The following is a 20,453-nucleotide window of genomic DNA, read 5'->3' as shown; positions in this document are numbered from 1 at the left end:
CACGGTGTTGTGTTGCTCTCCACAGAGCCCTATTTGGGATCAGTCTGTCAGACTTTTGCTCTTTTTGCTGCTCACAGGGAGGAGGGCGCAGAGCAATCAGAAAATCTGCTCAGCAATAAGATGAAGCCAACACTTTCCTTCAGAAGTTTGGAGCAAGCCCTTCTTTGCACCTGCCATCTCTGTAAAGACAGGTACTAAAATTCACATCTGACTATGTCAGAAATACTGCATTCAGCTGTCCCAGCTTCTATCACAGGCATATCTGCTGAGAGAGGAACCAGCCATTTAGTCTGGGATGTTCATAGGAGATTGGTTCCCGTTCAGTCATTCTGATTCCTGGACCTGTGAGAAGCCAGGTTTGCAGTTTGGCAGCCGAGTGCTTGGAAAGCTGGCTGTGAGCCCCTCTGAAAGGTTGGCCTTGAATCTGCAAATATGCAACTTGGAAACCCCCGTAAGGAGCAGCCAGTCTGATGCCAAGCATAAGCCAAGCTCATCACAGCTTCATGAAAAAATAACACCTTCTGGGGTTTTTGCCATGCACAGCAAAGTACAGTATTGCAAAAATATTTTGTAGGCAGCTTTCTGTACAGTAACCTGCTGCTCTGCAGGCATGGCTACCTAACATTGATCCAGGCATTTCTTTCAGCAGTGTCACATCTTGTGCTTCTATCAGCGTGATGCTTTCGGATTTAATATGCTCTGTTGTTTGCTTCTCAAACCATTTAACTTTTCTTCCAATTTCCCTTCAAACAAGATGAATTTGCATTATTTCTTTGTTACAAAACTTCACAAATATGGATGTATATGGGTACCTCTAGGCCTTAATTGTTTCCTGTTGAACACCGATAAAAATGTATCTGGACAGATAGATATTTTAATGTGTCTCTAATTATTAATGTACAGTTTAGGTTGCACCTAGCAAGGAACATCCAAAGCCTCATGTGCACATATTTGCTCACTCACTTTCTCTCTGCTTCTCTCCCTTTCGCATGTAAAGTGTGTAGTAATGTGCTGGGCTTTTACCTTTGGAGAATTTGTTTCAATCTGACTTACATTGTAAGCAAAATTGAGTTGCAGAAGATCATTCTAATTACTGGAAGTATTTGCCTAATCTTTAGTATGTTATAGCCTGGTCATTACCATTTACAGAATGTTACAATTTTAGATTTTAAAATGTGCTCACAGCTGGGCAGTACCTTGATAGCTCCTGCAGTGAAATCTGGTGTGTGGGGAGTGTATGCTGCATGCAATAAATACAGTGTGACAGTATAAAGGGCAGGACACTTGGTCCAGTGAATGTGCAGTAGATCATCGTTTGAAGGTGAATAATTTTACATGTAGCTAGCTACACAGAACACACATCCAAAGGGATTCTTACCTTCATGTCTTCTTGAAGAATGAAGGCACTTATGGAGAAGTAGGGTAACGAGACATGTGGAGAAGACAGGAGGCAGCTCATTCATAGACTTAGCACTAAGATATGGATACACTTAACTGAAGAGGGAAGGAGTGATGCTTTTTTCTCTCTTTATATGATGAAAATAAAAAGTGATCAGGATAGATTTTTGTTATCCTCTGGGCATTAAAAGCTTAAATGCAAAATGCATGATTTATTATATCTAGCCAAATCTTAGGGGTAAATAGGCAGTATGGGGAATTAGTTGTTGTTAATTGGACTTCTGAGCTGAATTCTCAGGGTGCTGCACTGCAAGCACATCCCTTTTGTTTTAATATTGAAACAGGGAGAAGCCAGTTCTATGATGGATTCATTCCACTATAGAACAGCAGAGCACGCTAAATCATCTTCATCAAAGTAAGTTGCACGTGTCGAATGTAAATATTTTAGGGTTAATTTCCACATGTACTATAAAAGGTATTTGTTTCTCCATTGAGCATTTTGAAACTGTAGAGTAAATCTTCAAGTAGCATAAATTGCCTAATTGTTCTCTAATATCTGAAGATATGATTGCTGTTCCTTAAGCTATTGTATTTAGATCACATTTTCTGTGTAGTTTGGGGCAGTCAGCTCTGCTGCTGGTGAATTGAACTCTTCAGAATTCCATGGCAGTGAGTGTGCTTTCAGTGATACTAACAAAATGTGCAATCTCGAAAACTGTATTTCATGTTGTTTTATCAACACTATAAACAGTGTTTCTTCTTTAGAAAGTTTTAACAATAATCACAAAAAAACCCCAAAACCCAAAGATCCCTCACAGATTCAGGAGACCCAGAAAAAACAGCCTTTGCATCAGGCTTTTGTTCTAGGAGCCAGTCCAGTCTCATATGCTGAAAAAATTGATAAAGTACAAATCCCCAGAGCCAAGCAGAGGCCACAGGTCACACACCTCCTTTAGCAGCCTGTTGTAGTTGATCCTCCTTGCACAGCTAATTGCCATTGGTATAATCCAAAAGGTAACTGAGAAAAACAGTCTTCTCTCACATGTTTGACTTGGTAAAACATCACAAAGAAATGTCCCTAGTGCTCCTGAAGTGCTCAGAAAAAAATTAGGCAGATGTTTATATGAATTATAAACCCCTTAGAGACGTTAAGAAGCAAAACCTTCCTGTACTGTTAATGTATCTTTAAATCACTAAGACAAATATAATTTTTTAAAAGGTAACTAATGCATGATTGACCTTTCTTCATTCTTTATCTCTCCCCTCATCCCTGTGTGGTCAACATTTGCTGTGGTAGGTAGCCCTTCCTACTTTAAAGGGCAAAGCAACAGCAAAATATCCAAAATTCCAGATCCCTTTGACACTTAACCTCTCACTCAGTAGTTTGGTCTCAGTCAATTCAAAGGAGTTTTATTGTTTATTGAACTTGAAATAGAATCCAGCCTATACCTTTCTCACCTGTTCACGGGATCCATGTCAACTTATGGCAGATGGTTTTGAATAATTTCTTGAGGAAAGGGGCAGCTACTCCTAATATTTGGTGTTCACTACTCTCCCAAAACTTGTGCAGATAAAGAACTGTAATTTAATTATCTTTGCAGAGTCCCTGAGATTTTATTAAATAGTAACATCAATTATGCTTATTTTAACACTGGGAAAGTTGGACTTAAACTAGACTAGTGTTTGGGGAACTAGATTGTTAAGGTGTTTGGGAGGTAACACTGAGTTGCCTGCAGACTTTACATTAAAGATACCCAAAATCAAGGTCACCACCACCAGTGCCCACACAGCTGATTACACTGCCCTTAATTAAGTGATTGACCCAAGTCTGCCACAGGAAACTGTGTCAGTGAGGGTGCTTTGCCCCTTTGATCCTGGGCACAGGGCACATCCTCCCTGTAAGTCAGGGAAAATTTGGCCATGCCCTTCGCCTTGGGTGGCTGCTGTTGGAGGAGGGAGCAGTGTGAGGTGATGATCCCAAGCAGCTCTGGAGACATTTCCAGTGTGAATCTTCCTGGAGATGTGAGATGCCTACAGCATTGCACATATTGCTGGGGAAGGATTGCCTCCATGCCCTTGATGCCTGGATGGTCAGAAGGCTTAGACATGAGAAGCAGACAGAGTTTAGCTTCATTAGGCACCAAGGATGAAATGCAGTTCTCACAGCCTGGAAGAGGTGTGCAGAGCCCCTTTATTTGTCCATTGCTCTGAGTGGAATATGCACAGCCTGACTTACCATGGCTGCTCCAGGAGAACCGATGCAGGGGATGTCGTAGGCCAGGGACCCTGACTTCAGCTCCGGGGCTGATGAAAAGCAAACGTGAGCTGTCACCATGCAGAATTCACAGCTGCATGGGCTGCCCACGGGCTCAGTATCCTGCTCTGTCTTAAACACTTTCCACAGGGGAGGGGGAGTGCACACAAAGCCTGTTTAATTAGGCGTTGTGTAGGAAGGATGAACTCTATCCCAAGTGAGATGGAGGATTGCATGTCTCCTCCAGATGGTGAAAGCTTTTTTTTTTTTTTTTAAGGCAGGATAAAATAAGCAGGTGTGAGTATGGGGCCTACCTGTATTGGTTTTAATCAGCAACTTTAAGCAAACTCAGTGTTCTCATCAGAAAAGGGGAAAAATAAACAGCTGAGCACTGTGATTCATTTACACTTCAAATATACTTTGAGTTGGTTATTCCTCAATTAATCAAATAGCTGGTGTATCCCTAAAGTAGTATAAAGTGACACGCTGTGTGAAATCAATTTTCCCTTCCAAAATCATTAAATTCAGTAGCCTGTGACTACATCCCTGCTAATTCTAGTACCGGTCCTTTCATCCTCCATTAACTTTGGCACGCCTAACAGGCTGTCAAAAATAATTTCCCAGAACGTAAATAATTCAGAAATTAAAAATTAATAAATAATAACAGAGAGCTACTGGGAGATAGACTGGGTCAATTAGTCAGCTCTGCATTCTGTTTCTTCGCAGCAGGGGGGCAGCCACATTCGTTACTAGAATCTTTCCTCCGATTCCTAGGTCTGATTTACGGCTCTTCATTACTGGATCCAGTCAGACACAATTACCTCCATCACTATCTCAGTTCCTAACTTCAAAGAAACACACATTTTCTTGTCTGCTTTTTTTCTCCTTGCAGCAGCCTCAGCTTGACGTCCCTGGAATTTCTTCCACGCGGACTAATTAATAAGACTTTGACTTATCATATTCACTTCTCTTCTTTGATGTCCTACCTTAGTCAATCATCCTATTTAATTAGAATTTCAATGATAACTTTACTTATCTGGTGGCTAGATGTAAATTAAAATAACGGGATTTTAATTCTCTTTCTTACAGGGTTATGACATTTTTGACAGAAAAAGTTTCAACCCAAATACGATATTATGTACTTCCTATGCTAGGAGTGCATTCCACTAAATTGTTTTTCCCTTTGCTACAAAATAATTTTGCTTGTTTAACAAGCTCTACTGAAATGGAAATGAACTACAGCTTCTCATAACATAATTTGCACAGGTCTGTGTTGTGGAAGGTTATGTTGATAGAAATTAGTATAATCAGATTGTGACGCATGCCACATAGTTAACAAGGAAAGGGAATGAGATTTTTAAGAAAAAAATCAGTTCTGGAGAGACAGTGGACCCTAGGACCTCTTCTTTCTCTCCTTTCCAACAGTCGCTAGTACTTCTCCAAGGTTTCTTGTTTCCTTTCCACATTTATGGACCTAAGCCTGCTGGTTGTATCCAAGCAGCACCTGAGGCTGGATTCTGACATTTCTAAAACACATATTCATATGCTGTTCACAGAAATGGTATCATGCCTGTGACTTAACAGGAGCAGCATACTGCTCAGCCATCACATCTTTTCCTCTCTGCAGTACCCAGTATGTGCTTGCCCACAGGCTTGCTTTCCTTCCCACGCCTCTTAGAATTTGCCAGTCTAGACTGGTACAACAGCAAGTGAGTATGAGTGAAAACATCTCTCATTTTTTAATTGAAGCTTATGGTGGGGAAAAGCCCTAGAAGGATTCATGAAGAGAAGTTAATGTGGTAGTAGAATCCTCCTGGGGCCTGGTAGATTCTGAAAGTGGTACAGAAGTGTGAGGAAAATATAAGGGGATCCAGCCAGGCTTATCAAGCATTATGCCTTTGGGAACTCTTGCTCTTACCCTGCTGGAACTTTCTGTGTGACCAAGCAAATGGTCGTGTACATAGGTAGGGGCTTGCAGTAAAAAGAGAGAGAAAGAGAGGACTATGTGGAAAAGAAAGAAAGGATGGTCATCATACTAAGAATTGGTCTTAATCTGTGCACAAAGAGTTCTTCTGGTGCAATAAACAGAATATGGTGACAACCTGCTGGCTGGTGCAAAATACACTCCATTACTAAACTGCCATCAGAGACTATTATCTTTCTAATTGGATCTGGTGGAAAAGAGGTTTACAGTTTTGTACCGCCAATAAGCAAGTACACCCTGAAGCCAGCCTCCAGTTTTCTCTAGGAAAAAGGTCCACAACCTCAGATACTATGCTTCCACTGACATCCTAGAAGGGAAAAATTTAAAGCATGCCACTGTTACTTTACGCACAGCACTGTTGGGCTGTGCGTTTGATAACCCATCCCCTTTGTTGAATTCAAGGAAAGAAGAAAATGCAGAAAGAGTTAATGAGGCATGTTGGATGTGGAAAATGACTGCTCCCAAAAGAGATGTTTTTTGGTCCTGTGAAGAGGTAGGAGTAGCAGAGAACATGAATCACTTGACTAATCTGTACAAAATGGGCTTAGTGAGCTGCTGCTTCAAATCTTATCCCCACATTAGATAGCATTAAACCAGTTGTCATTAAGCTAACATTTCTAGATACTCTGGTGAGCCGTTTGCCTGATAGCCCTGTTCCTCTTAAAAAATGAACTGGAAATGCTTAAAAACTAGGCCAGTGCACTGGCAGAAGCGAATGGCTGGAATTTAATTGACAGGTTCTAAAACCTACACCAGTTGAGTTTAGAGCCTAAATAGGGTAAGGTCAAAAATGTATCAATACTATTGTTCAGCAATAAAATAGTTACCTGTTGCACTGACAACATCTAAACTATTCTATCACAATTTAATAGTGTTGTTTTTTAACAATTGGATTCTGTTACACTTTTATATTTAGGCATGATTATTTAATCTAATTTAATTGGCTTTCTTATTCCCCTCAGGGTTCTGGGCCTAGAAAGTTCATGTTAAATACTCTAATTGCTCTGAAACTTACTTGTCTTCTAAAATATGCTCCTATTTTAAATATACCCTAAAATCTAGTTCATACATATTTTCTCTTCTTTCATGAATTAAAAAAAATCTGCTGTCCATAATTTGCACTTAAAAAGAGTCAATAATTAACCAAAATAATAATTATAGATTGAAAACAGGGAGGTTGCAGTACAACCAACTGTGAGTTACACACCCGTAAATAAGGCCAGGAGCACACATCAAAGCTTTCTGAGCACCCGCTACTCTCTAAAAGCAGAGCTGAAGCTGCTAACGATGGCAGCAGCAGCACCCTATGTGTTTAATGCGTGGGTCCCTGAGTAACATTGTGGAGCAGTGCTCAGGTCAGTGGAACAAAAGAGCATTTTGGGGCTCACAGGTGGTGGGCCTAACCCTGTCCTCCTTGCAGATGGTGGCTTCCCACTGATGCTATATGAAGATTTTGACCATGTGGGTCAGCAGCGATTATGGCAGCAGCCACAAGGCATTCACACGCGCCGTGAGAAGGAGGGGATGGACTTGGTGTGGCAATGGGAACACCACCACTGCCACCAGAGGCTGGGGAGCAGAAGTGAGGGAAACGTGTGCTTTAAAATGTCTTGGTCTTTCATGTGTCAGTGCCAGGTGGTGGGGTGGGATCCAGACCCATTAGGGAGGTCACAAATGGATAGCAGAGGCCAAATGCTGATTTCAGAGCACAGAGGCAGCTCTGCTTGTCAACATGCTCCTCAGCTTGGCAGGGACCTGGGTATGTGGGATAGGAGCTGAAACAAACATCTGGGAGAAGTGTAGCCCAGGGACTATTTCTCCTTTCCTTCCTATCAACACAGTGCTTAATGAAAACATGAGGGGCTGCCAGGGATACCTTTTGTGCATTTGGATTTTAATAATTATTAAAATGGCACCACTGGAATGCTGTTTGTGGCTACTGACAAGCCATCCTATACTCCCTTAGCTCTTGCTATTTCCTTTATTTTCTTTTCTCAGGGCTCTACCACAGGCTATTAAATAAATTTCACAGAATATTCTGAGCTGAAAGGGACCCACAAAGATCATTGAGTCCAACTCTTAAGAGAATGGCCCGTACAGGGACTGAACTCACAGCCATGGTGTTATTAGCACCATGCTCTCACCGACTGAGATAATTTCATAAGTCAGAAAACGTGAACCCAGCTCAGGAAACCTGAATGATGCTGATAGATGAACACAGGCAGATGTACTAAAGGAGAGTCCCACTTACTGTGTCCTGTTTCCCCTATGCTTTTCCTGGGTACCTGTGCCTTGGGAATGGGAGTTTGAGTCAGGTGGACCTGACCAGCAGAGAAAAGTTTACAACTTCATGCTCCTGCGTGAGCACCTGCCCCGGAGCACATGACACAGTGAGTACATGTCATGGGAAACGGGCACCAGGATTTTCCATCCAAGACCACCAGCGCAGCTGCTGGCACAGCAAGGAGGTGTCAGGCAAACGTGGGTATTGTGTTGCTCTCCACAGGGCCCAGTTTTGGGATCACTCCGTCTGCCTGGTCCAGTGCCCGGGAAGACCAGTGCTGGGCAGGAGCAAGGGCATCTCGAGGGGAATGGGGCACGGCAAGGACAGCCCTGCAGTGCTCCAGGCAAGGCTTTCAAGGAGTTCTGGGGGAACAGCCTTTTCCCCGTAGAAGTTTAGAGTAAGACATGCAGTTTCCAGGTGTGTCACGTGCCAGTTTGCCGTGGAAAACCACGTATGGGTGACTTGTAATTCAGAGCTTCGAACAGAAGGATGGGGAATGGCTTCTGGGCTCACAGATATGTAATTACCATAATGATGCACAAACCCTTCTTTCTGAGGACAGAAGCCGATAGTTCAGAAAAAACAGTTTTTCGGTAAAACACACAATAAATAAAATCGGGCCCCCACCGCGCCCATCGCTGGTGCTCCCGGTCCCGCCGCCGAGCGGCGCCGCGCCGCGCCCCGCCCCGCCCCGGCCGGCCCGTACAACATGGCGCCACCCGTGCACCTCTGTTCCGTACGCCATGGCGGCGCCCGCTCGGCAGCGCAGCCAGGATCCGGAGCACAGCGCGCAGGCGCCGCTATTTGTTCCGGGCTCCTGCGCGCCCCTATTTCAATGGTGACCCGCGCATTTCCGCTTCCTCTTCCGGGTCCGGCGGCGCCAGGTATGGCGGCTTGCGGCGGGGGGCTGTGGGCGCCCATCCGCCTCCATCCGCGGCCCGGCGGGCGGCAAGGGCGGCCCGAGGCCCGTGGGCTGTGGGGAGGGACCGGCGGCGCTGCTGCTGCCCGCACTTGGGCTGGAGCGGGGGGCAGAGCTGCCCGGCAGAGAGGCCGGGCCTCCCTAGGCCTCCGCGGTGGGGCTCCCGAGCAGGGCCCGCGTCTCCCGGGGCTGCAGATGACGCTTATGTTTCTATAAAATACGTAGCTGCTAAAGCTTTAAGCAGTTTCCTAGGAGCGCATGACATAATCCAGGCAAGACCAGGATGGTTAAACAGCGTTCAAGTTAGTTCGGGTGAATCTTTTTTGCAGATCGCATCGTGCCCGCTGTCACGCGTTTTGTTGTTCTGTAATATAGTGGTGTTGGCTGTCACTGGTCAGGAAGGGCTTTAATTTTACTAATATCGAATCGACAGCTGCTGATTCACATCTGGTACAGTGGTTCAGTACAGGTGGTCCTGTGACAACCTGAACTTCCGTGTGGATATGGAGCTCTTAACTAGTGCCGCTTTGTTTTTGACTTACTCAGGTGTGAAAAATGGTGCAGCGCCTGACATACCGCCGTAGGTTGTCCTACAACACAGCTTCCAACAAGACCAGACTGTAAGTAAGACAGTTTGTAAGAAAATTTCTGTTGTAAAAAGGTGGTGTTTCAGTTTTGATTGATAACGTTAACTGCTTATTTTTCTGCTGTACCTAGGTCCCGAACACCCGGGAACAGGATTGTTTACCTTTACACCAAGAAAGTGGGAAAGGCACCCAAGTCAGCATGTGGTATTTGCCCAGGAAGACTTCGTGGTGTAAGTATGATCATAAACACCTAAGGGTGTTTGTGTGGAGCCGTGTTTTTTTCAGTACAAAGAGCCTTTCCAAATAATACAGTGTTCCTGTTTATTGACCAGTTCTTGTTGAAAGAACTTTTTCCTTTAAGATACTCTTAATCAAATGTTGTAAAGCTTACTGGTAAAATAAGCTTTGGAAACTCAAACATTTTTTAATGCTCCTGATTTTGCATTATTGTTAAATATGAACCCTCTTGTTTTAGAAAATCTAACTAAAATTTTTAAAGCTAGACAAGGTGATTCTGTAGCAGATCTAAAAATGTAAATTGGGCCTATTAGACCTGCTGAAAAAAGGGTAAGCCAAGTTTAGAAAAGTTTCAGTTTTAGAAAAAGGAATTAATGTTTTTAACTGTTTTTCTTTGGAATGTTTTCTTGAAGTAACACCATTGCTTCTAACAGTTATGGGAATGCTTGCAAAATGTTGATCTTTAGCCAGTTCCTGTCTTTGAAAAAACAGTCTTTTTTCTAGCCAATTTTTTTATGAACCTGTTGATGAACCACTGGGGTAGAATGAAAAGATCAGCTGAGGAATGCTGAAGATGGTACATACAATGAGCTGCAGCCTCAGTCACTTCTTAGCATCTTGAACAGTAAATTTCTGGTGTTGCTGCTTTTTTTTTTTTTCTTTAAATGGCAGATACACAAAACTGCTGTCTTATGACACACTTCTTTTTCTTTTTTTTGTTGTTTGTAGGTCCGTGCTGTGCGCCCCAAAGTTCTGATGAGGCTGTCAAAAACAAAGAAGCACGTTAGCAGAGCCTATGGTGGTTCCATGTGTGCCAAGTGTGTCCGTGACAGGTAATGTACAGAAAGCCAGCTTTATACCTGCGGTTGCTTCCTACGAGGTTCTTACATCTCTTCATTCACATAACATGGCCCCAAACTTTGAAGGTTCTGCTCTGACACTGGTGTAGGGAAATGGAGAGTGTGAGCGTGGGGCACGTCAAGCAGTGATGGGTGCTAGTCTGTCCCTTGGATTTGAGGGAGTTTCTGCATGTGGAGCTCCTTTGTGGACACTTAATGTTCTTTGGGATTTCTTACTGCACTGTTGCATGGATGCTGAACAGTCTGCTTGTGCTGGATTTTTATCTTTTGTATTGAGCCCCCATAGTAAAGATTTTCCTGTTCTGTTGTCCTGTTCTGCCTCCTGCAAGTTTAATTGAATTTTTCACTTCTTTGAAATGTTTTGGGATTCAGAGATACTACTTGCTTGTATGTCAAGCAGCTTTATGTGGTTAAGCTTTAAAATGGCCTTTGCTGGGCCTCTCTGAATTCGGTTTTATTGTGTAGCAACTGCATATTCTGTGCTTCCTTGGCAAGTCTGAGGAAAAACACGACCATGAGTGTGTCATCTCTGTGAATGGTAATCAGAGCAGGTCTCTGGGGGCAGCAGTCTACTGCAAGTTTTTTTCATCAGTACTGCCAGCATTTGTTTTCTTTTTGGCATGTCTAAGTTTTAAGATAAATTACATTAGGCACCACTGAAGATGAGCTGTTACAGCTGCAGAGACACAGCATAACTTTTCTCTGTTGAAAGCCACTTTTTTTCTGAGTGTTTTCCCAAAACCTTCATGAGCTTGATAGGTAGTTTTTAGTGCATGAGTATGTTTTATTCTTACTGTGCCTAAACCAGAAATCACAGCCACCTCCTTCCCTGTAACGGTCAGGTTTTCTCCTGCACCTGCTTAGGCATCTTTGATAGGTTTTGTGTACTGTAGGAGTAGCCATACGTGCCAGATACGTGTAGAAAGCATTTTAATGTTTAAAGATAGAAGAGTGTGTATGATATAATTGCGCTCTTAACTCAAAACTATCAAATAGGCTGTTGATATGTGACTGCTGATAAATAGATCTGTCCCATCTACGTGGTGGCTCTGCATGTCTTCCAGAAATAGCTGTATTTTGGCATGACTTGTCCTGCTAGGCTTTTTCCCTGTTGATAGCCAAGGAGCTTTAATCCTGACAGGGAAAGTGTTCCTGTTTTTAATAACTGGGTGCACGTAGAATTTCCTTTAGTTGCAAGGAAGAGAGCTGACCACGACTGGTCACACCAATTCTGACTTTACCAGAATGAAATTAATTCGCCAGTTAGGAGTTCTGCTTTTTGTCTTTGAAGTTTGTGAAGATGGTAAATTTTCCCACGTTCAGCCATCAAGTATTACCTTGCTTGCCTCCAAGCCACTTACCTGTAATCCACAGGCACCCTAGGCTGCCATCCCCCAATTGCTACGTTCGTACAGTGCCACTGTCCCTGTCTTCTGCTGCTGGCAAGAACAGCAGTGGGTTCCCTTTTTATGTAACTGTGGAACTAACACCACCTGTGCAATGAGTGTTGGAGGTGGCAAAATCAGTTGTAATTGTCTTATTTTTTGTGGTTTTACTTTAGTAGATAGACACATATGCTAAAGTAGTTTTTCTTTTCCAGGATCAAACGAGCTTTTCTTATTGAAGAGCAGAAGATCGTTGTGAAAGTGTTGAAGGCACAAGCACAGAGCCAGAAGTCAAAGTGAACCTATTTGTAGTTTCAGCCCAATAAATGAAATCTCCACTTCTGTGTCCTGTCATTCCATGTGCAGAGCTGGGCTTTGGTGCATTAAAACCTGTAAGTCGGGATGCTCTGTTCTGCCTGCTGACAGGGAAATTAAGCAAGTGGAAGGAAGTCTGGTTAAACAGGACTCGCAACTCAGGCTCAGTCATGTAGACGGATTGGAATAACTTCCAGCAATGCAGGTTTTCTTTCAACAGCTGTTTATGAAGTCATTGGAGGACTCGGAAGAAAGTTAGGACTTTGACAAAGAGCAAACAAAAGTGACTGAAGACTAGAAGAGAGGTTGTCAGATGAAGAGGAGAGCTAGTATAGGCCTAAGGTAGATTTTTTTTTTATTGTTGTATGTGGTATTGCTCAATTGAGGGTAGAGAAAGTAGTCTTTAACTTCTCAAAGCCAGTGCTGTATCCGCCGGACAGTTGCATGCTGCTACATCTTCCAGGATCTCCTGGAAGAGAGCTGCAGCTGCTGTATTGTGTTAGGCCTCCCTGGGTCAGCAGTTACAGGTACAATACCAACAGAGCTCCAGGACACAGCTAGAACAGACCTTTAAAGGCTTCCTGGTTAGGTTTTAGAGTACCAATTTGGGCCTCTAGTATTGAAATTCAACCCAAAGTTAGTTTATCATTAAGGATGTAATTGTAGTGTAAAAAGTGAAAATGGCTTTGCTTCATTTTGTTCTGTAGAGAACTGTTAATGTGTCTCTAATGCTGTCCAGGAGTGTTACAACAGTCGGGATACTTCTTGCTTTACCTGTGTGTGCAGTGGTATTCCTCAGCCCCCACTCTGAGTATTGAACTGCTTTTGCTATCTCACAAGCATCTATTTTAACCTGTTTTTAACCAATAACTTATTTCAAAAAGTAGTGAGCTCCACCATGAGAGTAAGGAAGCAGGATAAATCATTTCTGAGCACACAGACTTCCTGGCAGCTGTGAGAGTGCCACTTGAAGGGGTTTCTAAGGTCACCTGTGGAGTCTGCTCAGGCTGCGGCTCAGACATGTGCAGGTCGCTCCTGTGTGCATGCTGTGTTTTAACCCTGCCTAGGTCTGTCAGGCTGTACAGTCAGCCAAGGGACAGAGGGCAAAGGTTGAGTTGAAAAACCCTCGCTGGTGCTTTGGGTGAGGTGCCTGGCGACTCACAGCTGCCTCCTGGGTGTGACAACAGGAGGTGGCTCTGGTCCAGGATAAGTGACTTAAAAGCTGTGCATGGTGAAAGAACCTGTACCTCCCCAAGGTTTTCTTCACAGTGCCCCAAGTAGTTAAAACAATTTTATCAATATTTTCAAAATGGATAAATGTTGTATCTTGATGTGAAGCATTTCTCCTCAGCTCAGGTGCAAAGGTTGTAGGTCATTAAAGGAGCTTTTGAGACTAACCTGGCATTTTTAGGTGCTGTTACTATAGTTAGTTTACAAGGTTAAAATTCTTCTTGTCTTACTGTCCTAGTACAAACTAGTATTTTGGCATGCTGGAAAAAAATAAAGAAGCAGCAACCAGGGCAGGTGTGTGTAACCTGCCCCAAAAGTGCTCCTGTTTTGCATTAAATGCTATGAGACTAGAGTTTTCCTTCAGACTTCTGGAAAGGAGTCAAGATGGAGGGAGAGTAATTTTGGAATAATGAGGATAAATTTCATAAACATCTGCTGACAGGCACTGAGAGGGAGATACTTCCAAACAGGAAGGCTAAGACTGAAAGCTAGCTATAAATGACATGATTGCACCAGAAGTCAACATAACTGATTTTGGAGAAGTGGTATTGCCACTGTAGGCAGAAATAAAAGCAGTCATTGGGCAAAGCATCAGTGAAGTGGTAATAAGGCCCTTAATTATTTTAAGACAGTTTGAGCAGATGGCTGCCGTGTAGGAATGGGGGCAGTCATTTGGGGCAGGGCTGTGTAGTGGGAAGTAGGCTGGGCAACTTGGCAAGGTGGGCGAGTTCAGCTGGCACGAGTGCTTTCAAATAAGCTCCTGTAAGCCGGAGTGAAGAGCTCTTCCCTGCCCCTTTCTTTGAAGCAAGAGGAACTAGGCGAGCTTCCACTGAAAAGGGGGAGATTTTCTGACTGGGTGCTGACTGGGTGCTTCTCTCCAAAGCGATCTGAGGACAGAGGCAGGTGGGGCCTGGGTGGGCTAGGCCGATGAGGTGTTTGCACACTTACAGGACCGTGTGAGACAGGGTGTTACACACGGTACCCTGCTTGCTCTCAGAAGCTACTGGTGTGCTGTGCCTTTTCCTCCCTGGTCTGTGTGCAGCTGTCGGGGTGGTCTCCTCTGGCTATGGGTGAGGATGGGCACCACATCCCATGATGCGGGCAAAGGGCATCCCAGCCCCACGCTCCCCTGCAAACACAGGGACTGGGGTGAGGCCTACTACGGACCTTCGTCTGCTCGCCGGGTCTGCATCCCCCCAGGCTGACTGCGCAAAATCACACGCGGGACGTGGCTTTTCCTTCGCCCGTCAGAAAACTGCATCAGCACACGAGTGCCCAAAGGGTGCCCCGGGCGCCGCCGCTGTCCCTGCTGCGAGCAGCGTTCCGCGGGTGGGCTGTCGGGAGCGCCGGTGGCTCCCGGGGCCTACGCGTGTGCGCGGCACCGCTACCGCCGGGGCGGCCACGTGGCTGCCCAGCCCGGGGCGGGGCCCGCGCGCGCCTGGCCACGCCCACGCCCCGGCGCCGTTACCCAGCGCCGACACGTCAGAGCTTCTGGGTCCTGGCAGGTGGGTAAAATTGAGAGAACGCCCCCCCCACCGACGGTGGACGTGCGGTGTTTCCGATGTTTTTATGCAGAAAAAAAGAGTCTCTTTTTGAATCTGTCATTTACGTCTGATCGTAATTTCTAGTGCTTTGTTTATTTTGTCTTTTTTAAAAGTGATCGATCGCTCCCTGTCAGGACGCGGGAGTCCATTTCCGTTTCCGCCTTCGTGTCGGTGGCGGAGCGCGGCCGCGGCGGGACGGAGCGGGCAGCGCCGGGAGGGAGCAGCGGTGCCGCGGCCGCCCCGGGACTGCACCGCGGCCATGGAGACGCTGTACCGCCTGCCCTTCGCCGTGCTCGAGTGCCCCAACATCAAGCTGAAGCGGCCGAGCTGGGTGCACATGCCCTCGGCCATGACCGTGTACGCGCTGGTGGTCGTGTCCTACTTCCTTATCACCGGAGGTGAGGCCGGGGCGGGCGGCTGAAGGGGAGGCCCGGCTCACGGAGCAGCTCTCCCTCCGTCCCTGCCCCGGGTGGCAGAGCCGCTGCTGACCCCGTGTCCGGGTCCGCACCGCCCGTAGAACACGAACCTCGGCCAGCCCCGAGCGTCCCCGCGGTGTCAGGGCAGTTCTCGCTGCTGCGAGTCAAAGTCGGTGCTTGCTTTCCTCCCCGTAGGGATTATCTATGACGTGATCGTGGAACCTCCCAGCGTGGGGTCGATGACAGACGAACACGGGCATCAGAGGCCGGTGGCTTTCTTGGCGTACAGGTACGAGCAGGGCCCTGTCCCCATTAGCAATGTCTTGTAAATGGCTAAGCTCAAGGGAATAAACCTCGTCTTGCAGAGCTTTGCATCTGCTTCTTTTTTTTTATTTTTTTTTGGTAGCTTTCTCTACAAGGCAGGATTTGTTTTATATCAGGTTTTGGTTGGCAAATACTAAAAAAAGCCACCACCAAACCAGCATTGAAACCAGTGGAAATTGAAAAACTCAGCCCTAAAACTTTTAAAAATGAGAAACCTGGTAAAAAGAAATTGTTTGGGGCTGGCAATACTTCTGTTTCTTGCTATTCAAATTGAGTTTTATAGTGGATGCAGATACATTTGATCATCTTTCATTGCAGCATAGGTAATGTTTGGGAAACTTTGGGTTCTGACCTTTTAAACTCTAGTGTACTTGGGACTCTGGTGTCTGAGGGTGGGGAACATAGTTACAAATGTAACAACAGGGTCTTCTTAGAGGCCTTGCTTTCTATTACTGAAAATGAGCTGGAGGCTCCTAGTAACAAACTGGTCTGAAGAGAGTTAAATCTACATCTGTAACTGGCGGGGAGCTTATGTGTGTGGAAACAAATAATGATTTTTGTTAAATGCCAAAAAAGTTGGTTGAATTTGTGAGGTCTGTGACATGGTTGATGTGACAGATTTTGACTTGGACTAGATATGTGTTTCAGACAGATTGGATTGTTGCAATATAGATGAATCAAGTTACTTCAGGCAGTTGCTAGCACTGTCATTTGTCAGTGTAAACAAGATGAAAGAAGACAAACTTGTTTGTTTCCAGGATATGAGACAGTAAGGATAATCTTTATTTCTGTATGGGCATCCACTGTAGTTTCATCAATGCCAGTTTTATGAGGTTGCTAATTAGGAGGATAGGAAAATGGCTCAGTGACTGTGGGAAGCAGGAGACTCGTGAGCCAGGTGCAATATTCATTCTGCATCTTGTCTTCCTCTCTCCCTGTCCCTTTCCATTTGTAAGAAGGAAGTCCAGCTCTCTGGGCTGACAGAGAGCCCCATGGGGCATCCTCAGGCTGGGTCCCTGCAGTGGATCTGGATTGAGTGCAGGCTCAGCGAGCAGGCAGTGAAACATCCTGCAGGATGTGTGCTGGAACCAGAGGATATGCTTCATGCACTGCCATAGTGCTTTGAGTGGGAGTTGTCCTGAGAGGATTCAGGCAGTCCTGCTTAAATATCGGGATGGAAATAAGGAGGTTGTGGTGCCATGCCTTGGGCCCATCTGTGTAAGCAGGGACTCCTTGGACTAGGTGTTTCTGCAAACAGATGAGCCTGGGTGATCTCTGTTAGTGTGCACAAATATGTATAAATCCTCTCGTGCTGGACTGGGCACCTTGCAGACTCTCAGTTCTGGAGACAAATTGTGTTTTAAAGTCTTGATGTAATTGTATATCAGTTTCCTACTTACTTTCAGTTAGAAAGTCAGCTATCAAAATTAATCATCCTGTGTGTTTATACAGTTAAATCATGTTGAGTAGATGGGGTTTGAAATGTAAATAATTTCTTTAATCGTCTTCCGACTCTTCTCACTTCACCCTTTTTTTTTTCTCCTTTAGAGTAAATGGACAGTATATTATGGAAGGCCTTGCATCCAGTTTCCTCTTCACAATGGGTGGCCTAGGATTCATAATTCTGGATCGATCCAATGCACCAAATATCCCCAAGCTGAATAGGTTTCTTTTGCTCTTTATTGGATTTGTTAGTGTGCTTTTGAGCTTCTTCATGGCCAGAGTTTTCATGAGGATGAAATTACCGTAAGTGATTTAATTACCTTTCAGCCTTTATTCTCTTTTGTGGCTTATGTGTGCCATGTTAAATTTAAGAGTAACAGAAAATGTGGTGATCTTCAGCTTGAGTATAAGTTGCTTTTTTCAATGCACTTTTTGGAACAAGCTACCTTGAATGAGGTGAGATGCTTTGGGAGCCAGCTACTGTAAGATGGTGCTGTAGTTAGAAAAGGGTGACAGTTCCTGGTATGTCAGAAAATATGATTAATGAGTCTGACATGCTCAGTGTACCGTAAAATTCATTGTATGTCCCAGTCAGGTAAGTAGTTATAAAGCAGGGCTTTGAGGAAAATGGAACTGTTTAAGTACTTGAAGAAGGGCAAAGGAAAAAGAGATCTGTAGCTTTCAAGTTATGCAAAATCCAAATGCAGGTTTTCTAATTTTCCCCCCTCTGTATTTTTCAATCCATTGATGTAATTTAGAATAGCTGAAACCTGATGTTGAGAATTACTGGTAGCTAGTTTTTGAAGTAGTTCCATGAACTGTTGAATGAATAGTTACAGTCATTCTTCTATTCTTAAAAACTTTTTTTTGGCCTCTGCAGCGTACTTAAAAAAACCTGTTTCATAACAATAACAGTAGTGATGGGTTCCCTGGCAGCAGGTCTGGATAGGGACCTGCCCTATATTTTCTTGCTTCATTGATGCCATATATTCTTTTTGCTTCATTGAGTACATGTGTGTCTTAACAGTTCTCGTTCTGAAATTCATGTAAAAAGAGGAATGAAAGAGAGAGAACAGATTTGTGTTGAGTGCCAGAAAAGATCAGATATTATACTGAATATCTTAACATTTGTAGTCTGTGTAAAGGGTACAAATAAAGAACACTTAATAGGGCATAATGTGGGCTTCAAAAATTCCTAACAATTACCAAAGCTGGATTGAGAATGGGCTAATCCATTTTCCTTCAGTGTTCATTGAAGAAAATCAGATGAGGAAAGAGGATGTAGTTAAGACAGCCTTGATCAGCAGAGGCTTTTGCAGTCTCAAGTTTGGGTTTAAGATTGTATGTCTCTTGATTTTTGAGGAGTGCTGCCTATGTTTGCTAACTTTTTCTCTAAATTAACTTTTTTTTCTGTAGGGGCTACTTGATGGGTTAGTACCTCTTGTGCTGTGTGAAAGTTCGAGCTGAATTTACTCCTCTTCATGAAGTGTTTTAAGAAGAAACAGCAAGAAACAAGTTCTGTAGTCACCATCAGCAGCAAAGAGACCTGGCTATGAGAAACAACTAGGGAAAGAGTGCTTTCTCTGCAAACAAACTCACTACCAGTGGCAGATTTGTAGTTTTCAAGCAATGTTTTATCATTTTTGATGTAGAGCTTTGGAAAAAGAGGAAGTTACATAGCTGAGTAGTTCTTTTATATTCCATCTCAGTATGAAGTAGAGAACCTCCCTTTAGCTCTACCTGAAATGAGTATTTGCCATTGACTTGACAAGTTCTTTGTTGCAGGTTTGTCTCCTCTTCCCTGTGTGGGACAATTATGTATGTGAATCAGAGAAGAAACACCCAAAACGTTGATTTCCAAGTTATAATCAGAAAATTAGTAACTTTGGATGCTTTACAGCCAGAATACAATGTGTCTGAAATTATTGTGAAGGCACCTTTTGCCTTGATATTAATGCTCTATCTGAGCAAATCCAGACATGCACTGGGAAAGGCAAGCTGTATGAATGTGCATTTTTTTTAAGAAAAAGTGTACAAAAGGAGCCAAATAAAACTTATTTTCTAAAAAAATTATTATAATTTTGTGCAACTTGTAAAGCTTTTTCTTGTGTGCATGGACTGTTCTACATCCATATGCCAGTTGCCACACCATGACCACATAATTTCAGCTTTGTTTTTCACTGTTGGATAATGATTTTTTTTTTTTTTTTTAGTATCAGGGACAAAAAGCCTCATTTTCCATGAATTTGTACTGTATGCGAACAACACACGGTTATCAGTAGCCAAGAAAACTTACTTCTGAAGGTGCTGCTTTTTTGTGTGAGGCAAGGTTCCAGTTTAATTTGTCTTAATTTTAAAAGATTGAATGTTGCTGATATGTTTCTTTCAAGTAATGTATTGCATTTTGGGGGAAGGAAAGATCCCTCTGAATCACCATAAATGCCTTTTTTTGCAAGTCATATGTGTTTGAAGCACTATTTTGATCAGTATAATAATATAAAGTAGAAAAGTTTATTCCTGTAACTGTGAAGTAAGCATTACTGTTCACATACTTAATCAACTTTCTGAGCTAGTTGTTATCATCTGCCCCCAGGCTATGGCACTTCCACTACCTCATTTGTATGTGTAATGTGACACTTGCATCTGTTCATCTTACATGTTTGTCATTAAGATTTAAGGTAGTTTAAGCTGTTTAATGAGGCTCATAACTGCAAAATTTCCAGTCTTTTCGAAGCAGCTATCTTTTGGCCACTCTGATTTTGGTGAGACACATGCTTACCTTCAGGGGGGAGTATTGATATTGTGTAAGTAAATAACTGGATATGTAAGTCAACTTTTTAATACTCTGAGAGTCAAGTCAAACCAGAAGGTCAGTTCGGTGAGTGTAATTAAGACTTTTTGTGGCTCGCTGCTTGTTGTAGTGCAGTTCAGCTTCAGCCTCCCAAGTTTGCAGCTGGTTCTAAATGAGCATGCTTTTGAACAGTGGTTTTGAAGGCACAGTTCGGTGCCTGTGCTCCCTGAAGTGCCTTTCACTATAATTGAACACCAGGTGATGTAACTTGGAACAACAAATGAAACAGACATAATTGCATGGTAGAAGGTAGTTTTGGGAGAGTAAAACTCGGTGACTCTCTCTGCCACAAATATGCTGAAGGAACATCACAGGTTTTTGGTCACAGGCTCCAAGCTAGGTCTGGTATGATCATCTGCCAAAGTCTGTGCCACAGAGAGAACCAGGAAAACAAACACAGAGTAGAAGATGGACCATCCAGA

At 43.8% G+C, this 20,453-nt stretch overlaps 2 protein-coding genes across 2 annotated transcripts; both read left to right on the top strand.

Moving 5' to 3' along the window:
- The first annotated feature begins 8,781 nt into the window (after positions 1-8,781).
- RPL34 (ribosomal protein L34) lies at positions 8,782-12,250 on the top strand. Its single transcript, XM_010411715.2, has 5 exons — positions 8,782-8,804; positions 9,386-9,459; positions 9,557-9,656; positions 10,393-10,496; positions 12,124-12,250. Exons 2-5 carry the CDS (start codon positions 9,395-9,397, stop codon positions 12,206-12,208), a joined length of 354 nt encoding a protein of 117 aa, XP_010410017.1. The 5' UTR covers positions 8,782-8,804; positions 9,386-9,394; the 3' UTR covers positions 12,209-12,250.
- Positions 12,251-15,149: 2,899 nt separating this feature from the next.
- OSTC (oligosaccharyltransferase complex non-catalytic subunit) lies at positions 15,150-19,639 on the top strand. The gene is made up of 4 exons (XM_010411717.4): positions 15,150-15,395; positions 15,609-15,702; positions 17,286-17,483; positions 18,597-19,639. Exons 1-4 carry the CDS (start codon positions 15,257-15,259, stop codon positions 18,613-18,615), a joined length of 450 nt encoding a protein of 149 aa, XP_010410019.1. The 5' UTR covers positions 15,150-15,256; the 3' UTR covers positions 18,616-19,639.
- Positions 19,640-20,453: the final 814 nt, after the last annotated feature.

This window comes from Corvus cornix, chromosome 4 (genome assembly GCF_000738735.6).
Source record: "Corvus cornix cornix isolate S_Up_H32 chromosome 4, ASM73873v5, whole genome shotgun sequence".
NCBI classification, from domain to species: Eukaryota; Metazoa; Chordata; class Aves; order Passeriformes; family Corvidae; genus Corvus; species Corvus cornix.
This window is presented reverse-complemented; position numbering and strand designations above follow the sequence as displayed.